Source organism: Abramis brama, assembly GCF_963993115.1.
Source record: "Abramis brama genome assembly, chromosome: 24".
Classification (NCBI taxonomy): Eukaryota; Metazoa; Chordata; class Actinopteri; order Cypriniformes; family Leuciscidae; genus Abramis; species Abramis brama.
In genome coordinates this window covers 25399320-25405778 of record NC_139986.1, presented here as the reverse complement: position 1 = coordinate 25405778, position 6459 = coordinate 25399320, and the positions used below count along the sequence as shown (strand labels likewise).

The following is a 6459-nucleotide window of genomic DNA, read 5'->3' as shown; positions in this document are numbered from 1 at the left end:
CTTGTATTTTCAAGCATTGATAACACCAATGACAAGAAATAAAAGGACAAACATTCATTAAATTATTTATGTACTGTTTTTTGTTTTTGCTTTTTTGCTTCTCTCTTGACATGTATACTGGTGGTGATAGCATTTGTTTTGTCGTATATGTTGAAAACCCTTCGAATACATTTTCTCTGCTTTAGGTCCTGGAGGAGGTTTTTGTGAAACAGAAGCACACGCTTCTCACACAAACTCAAACACACTGCTGCGTTAACGCCTACTTTCCTGGGCTGGGATTACCTCCACTGTGATGCAACACTAAAGCTCGATCTGGACTTGGAACCAGACTGAACAAACCCTCATTTCACCACAAAGAAGAAGAGAGGCAACAGAAGAAGGTAAAAGAGCTTTATTAAGTTTCAATGCAAAATAACCTTTACCATATTACTATCTGATTGTACAGTTTGTGTTGCAGTACAATTGTCTTAAAATGTTGAAAGAACTTTTACCCACTAAAAGACTTTTTTTCTTTCGCATGTTTCACATGAAGGAATACCAGTTTATACAACATTCAATCTTTCTGCAAAACCTCAGTGCTTAACAAGTCACATCTGCTTTGAATCACACGGCCTGTTCAGGGTTTTAGAAACATTTTGTGTCTATTCAAGCACTCAAGCGTGAAGTATTTTCCAGGGTAGAGGAATGAGTTACACACTGGAAAAAAAAGCTTTGGTGTAGGATTTTTTCACGCAGTTTGGAAATTTCACAATTACAAATAAACAGGTAACACATTGATATTTTTAAGTATAAAGCCTGAAATCATTTGTTAAACATAGGCTACTCCAATAATCTTTGTTTACTTTGTAAAGTGCACTTTAGAATAAGGTCCCATTAGTTAACATCAGTTAATGCATGAACTAAAAGCAATGCAGTACATTTGTTACAATATTTATTGGGGGTTCAAGCATGAAATGCTGAAACCCTATTGTAATTGTAAGGATTTGTAAAACTGATCGTGCAGGCCAAACCGTAAGGCCTAGAGACTTGAAACCTGGCCAGATGGTAGGCCTCAATTTGGGGAGAACCTATCAGAGTATGACCCCGATTGGCCCATAGGTGGCGCTACAGCAACCAAAAGTGCAAAATCGCTCATAACTCTTAGACCGTTTGTCCTAGACTCAAGTGTCTTACACCACTTTTATCCCTGGCTCAAGTCGGACAAATGTGTATCCAATTTCGATTTAGGCAGGGAAAATTTTCTGCTATGTCGAATTTTGTCCAAAACCTACTTTTGCGAACTAGTCCCTGGTTTTTCGCCCGATCGGAACCAAACCAGTCTAGGACAAGTCTCTGGACTCTCTAGATCAATAGGGGTGTGACGGTTAGTATATAACCGTGAGACCGACGGTTATAGTTGAACACCGTCATTAGAACTCTATAACCGCCAAAACCGTGTTATTAAAATATTTTTTACAAATATTTTTTATCATAGAGAATGTTTAAATACTAATTAAAAACAATTGTTAACAGTCTGTGTTATTAGTGATCTACGTCGTTTCCAACTGTATTTGATTCTTTGCCAAGTACCCCCTGACCGACCGCCAATCATTTGAAACAGAAATAAAAGCTACGACTGATATAGTGATGTGCCATCATTATGAGATTTATTAAACAAATGAAAAACATTTGCAATAAAAAAATTTATCATTACCGTGATCGTGCAGTTTAATTAGCCCTTGACTGGCCCCAAACATGTTTGATAAAAGAAACATATACACTGTGTATATATATATATATATATATATATGATGTGTATTACATTTTAGCTCAAAAAACAATTGTAATAAAAGATAGGATCATAAGATGCGCAATATTTCGGGAGACATGGTTTTTACCACTTAATGAAGTTTTGTTTTGTAAATCATCAGACATGATTTTTACCTTTTCATTAAGTTTTGCTTTGTAGAAAGCCTTTCTTTAAAGCGAATTTCGTTTTGTACAAATTGTATTTTAATAAATGTTTCATCAACCAATTGCATGTATTTAATAAATAAAAAAACAAATATAACAGACATTATAATAACCGTGCATTGAGGCGACGGCGCGCCGCATTCACTTGCATTGCATTGTTAAGAGCCTTTCTTTAAACCGAATTTCGTTTTGTACAAATTGTATCTTAATTTTAATAAATGTTTCATCAACCAATTGCATGTATTTAATAAATAAAAAGCAAACATAGTAGACAATATAATAACCGCGACATGCAGGCGCGGGCGCGCCGCGTTCACTTGCATTGCATTGTGAACTAGAGCGCATCTCATCGTAAATGAATGAAACTCAGCGTAGGCCTATGCCTCATACATTAGCATTAAATATCTTTGCTGCATCCTTTCTAGAACAGACAAGGGCTTTCTTGCGGCTCGCATCAGCAAAGCATTGCATCGTCCATAGACCGCAAAACAATCAGCGGATGGCGGGCGGGTGCGGCTTTGAAAAAAAAACGTTGGTGCGGATGATGAGATATTAATTTTATTTGTTTAATAGGCGATCAAGTAGCTAATCAGTGTCTGCTCATTTATTCAAACTAAGTTGTCCTATAACAGACGAACGTCGCAACGCCCCCCCGCCCCCCGGCCGACGGTTATGTTATGAACCGTCACATTTGACTCACGTCATAACCGTCATCACCAATTATGAAACCGGCACACCCCTATAGATCAATAATTATGAATAAAACTTACTGTATTTGAATGCTTATGTGCTTAAAGGCCTTAAAGGCTTGAACCCCGATAAATGCTGCTTGCAGCTTTAATTCATCTTCGTTAATGTTAATGAAAAAAACACACATTCATTGTTAATTTATGTTAGCTCGGGTCCATTAAATAATATTAACAGATACAACATTGTTATTAATAAATGCTTTAGAAGTATTTTTTACAGTTAGTTCATGATAACTAGTGTAGTTAACTAATGCAAACAAATGAAACCTTATAAAGTGTTATCAAAGAATGTGTTGGATTGTGAAGAAACAGATACAGAAACAGTTTTTGTTGATAAATTACAGTTTCATTGTGTCATATTTGGGCAAATTCACCCAAAAATGAAAATTCTGTCATTAATTACTCACGCTTTCCAAACCTGTAAGACTTTCGTTCATCTTCGGAACACAAAAAGATCTTTTTAATAAAATCTGAGAGATTTCTGTGCCTCCATTGACAGTGACGCAACTACCATTTTGACGCTTCAAAAAGTTCATAAAGAGATCGTAAAACTAATCCATATGATTTGAGTGGTTTAGTGCAAATTTTCTGAAGAGATTCGATCGCTTTATATGATGAACAGATTGAATTTAGGCTTTCATTCACATGTAAACGTTCATCAACGCACACATCAGTTGTGGTAAACAGAAGCTCAAACATGTTCGCTTGACGTGCGAGAACCAATGAGGTTCATTCTTGTGTTACGCATCACGTTTAAGCTTCAGCAAGAGGTTTGTTGCACACGTCAAGCAGGTTCGGTTGAGCTTCTGTTTATGATCGTTGCGACGGAAGCGAATCAATCAAAACTTTAGCTGCGCAAAACAATCAGCTAAAGTCAGCTACACAAAACAATCTCTGTTACCTTAAATTATACGTTTATCTCTGTAAAGCTGCTTTGAAACAATCTACATTGTTAAAAGCGCTATATAAATGAAGATGACTTGACTTGAACTAACCCTTTAAATCTGTCTTGTAAACATTAGTGTTTTTATGTGCACTAGGGAGCGATGAAGGTCCTCAAAGCTTCACACTGTCTTCTGGCTCTATCTATACTCTTCGCCACCGATCTTCCCTCCGCTCTGGCTGGAAAGATCCTTGTTTTCCCAGTAGACGGAAGCCACTGGGTCAACATGAACATACTGATTGGTGTCCTTCACTCCAGCGGTCACGAGGTCACCGTGGTGCGAACCGCCAGCAGCTGGTACGTCAAGGAGGATTCCCCGCACTACACGGCCATAACCGTGACCATCCCAGAGCCCATTAACATCGAGCAGCCAGATTTCTTCATCTCGTTCCTGAGTGAAATGCTAAAGATACAGGAACAAGGAGGATCCCCGCTTGCATTCGTGCAGTTCTATTGGCAGATGCTGACGAATCTCTACAACATACATCGACAGGCAAGTCAGCTGGTTGTGGAGATTTTCGAAAACCCTGTGCTGATGAAACAGCTGTACGAGGGACGTTACGACGTGGTCCTTACCGACCCGGGTCTGCCTACGGGTGTGCTGGTGGCTCATAAACTCGGATTACCCATGGTGTACAATGTGAGATGGATCACGAGTGGAGAAGGGCACTTTGTTGCCGCACCTTCTCCGGTTTCATACGTCCCTGCAGCAGGGAGTCAACTATCAAACCACATGTCCTTTGGGGAACGAGTCAAGAATATCTTCCATTATGTGCTGAACATGTACATCGACCAGTTCATTGTCAGACCAGAGTATGACAAACTAGTCGCACGCTACTTTGGACCCGAAACTGATTTCTACCACTTGCTGCAAGGTGCAGATATTTGGCTCATGAGGTCGGATTTCGTCTTCGAGTTCCCGCGTCCAACCATGCCCAACATCGTCTACATCGGAGGCTTCCAGTGCAAACCCTCCAAGCCATTACCGCCAGACCTGGAGGAGTTTGTGAAAGGTTCAGGTGAACACGGGGTGGTTGTAATGTCACTAGGTACGCTCGTGAAAGCTCTTCCTAGTGAAATCACATCTAAAATCGCTGCCGGATTTGCTCAGCTTCCCCAGCGAGTCATATGGAGGCACTTAGGAGAACGTCCTCATAATCTGGGCAACAACACTCTTCTGGTTAATTGGTTTCCTCAGAACGATTTACTTGGTCACCCAAAAACACGTGCATTTGTTGCTCACGGTGGAACGAATGGCATTTATGAGTCTATCTACCATGGTGTTCCAGTGGTTGGGATTCCCTTGCTTTTTGACCAATTCGAGAATATGTTGCGTCTCCAGGTACGAGGGGCTGCTAAAGTACTCGACGCTACCAAACTGGACAGCCAGAGCTTTATGGCGGCAGTGCAGGAAGTTTTACATCAGCCGTCATACAGGGAAAACATGCAGCGTCTGTCTAGGTTACACAAAGACCAGCCTACACAACCTCAGGATAGCGCCCTCTATTGGATAGAGTATGTAATGCGGCACAAGGGAGCAGCACATTTACGCACTGAGTCTTATAAGATGCCCTGGTACTCATATCACTCTTTAGATGTAATGGCATTTTTGCTAGCAGTGGTGCTGACAGTAGGGGGAGCTGTGATTCTTACAATACGCTATTTGTGTTTGTGTCTGTGCAGGAGAAAGAAATCAAAACTTGAGTGAAGCATTAATGAACATAAATAATATTTGATGAACAATAATAACACCTTCTATGAAGTATTATATATTAAGTATTTATAATGTATTGTAAGGGTATTCCTAAGGCATTATAATGCTTGTGTATACTCTCATGCATAAGTATAAAAGCTATTTATACAATTTTAATCTTTAATTAGGGTATGATGTAGAACACATGTATATCCATTTAATTTATCATGGATTATAAATCCTATATATAAATAATATATTCATCTTTGCATTGCTTAAGATCTGCACAGTATCTTACTACATTTAATACGTGTTTTTTACTGCTTAAAGTAAAGCGACAAATACAGTTTTCTTGGTAAAGGCTTTATAATGTGCTCATACTCATTTAGAAGTGCTGCTTGTTTGCTTTTAGTAAAAGTAAAAAGGCTAGATCTCTTTTTAAACAGCCATAGATATTATGAAGTGGTAATGAGACATTAAACTTAAGGTTAACTTATCTTAAAGGGGCTATATGCTTTTTTCTGAAATTTAAACTCGCGACTGACACCTGTGGCCAAAAAACGGAACTGCTCTTCCTTTCTGCTCGCTCTCGTACGTGCACACTTCACAAGTCATCCGCTGCAAAGAAGTCAACATTATGTTTACAGAGGTAAGAACAGTCAAATACATATATTGTTTGAGAAACTAAGTTTGTTTGCTGACTAGCGGTGGTGGCAGAGTGATCTGAAACGTTTAACATGAACGCGCTTGACGTCACATCCGCAGACAGCGCGCGAAAAATCCGACCCGACAGAAAATAGGAAAAATAGGATACAGGCTTATAGGTGCACCCACTGTGAGCTGACAAGGTGTCAGTATGCTCATCAGGAGATGTTTGAGTCATACATGGTCAAATAAAAAGGCTATTGTTACGTTTATTTTGGGGAAACAGTTGCATATAGCCCCTTTAATGTGAAAAAGATATAAGATTTTTTACTATACTATTTGTTGTTATATAATAAGATATATTTATATAATTATATTATGCTTGTATATATAAACTCTATATATATTCATGAGAATAATTACATATGCCTATGCATGCATTGTAATGTACTAATACTCTTATAATGCATTAAATA

The 6459-nt window shown here is 38.8% G+C and overlaps 1 protein-coding gene across 1 annotated transcript; it reads left to right on the top strand.

Annotated features, from left to right (window-relative positions):
• Positions 1–293: 293 nt before the first annotated feature.
• On the top strand, positions 294–6131 carry LOC311075133 (UDP-glucuronosyltransferase 2A2-like). The gene is made up of 2 exons (XM_084102300.1): positions 294–380; positions 3743–6131. The coding sequence occupies exon 2, from the start codon at positions 3749–3751 to the stop codon at positions 5351–5353; it is 1605 nt and encodes a 534-aa protein (XP_083958426.1). The 5' UTR covers positions 294–380; positions 3743–3748; the 3' UTR covers positions 5354–6131.
• The last annotated feature ends 328 nt before the right edge of the window (positions 6132–6459 follow it).

Bases quoted from the DNA above. Each gene is read 5' to 3' on its own strand.
- LOC311075133 (XM_084102300.1), top strand. From the start codon at position 3,749: ATGAAGGTCCTCAAAGCTTCACACTGTCTTCTGGCTCTATCTATACTC.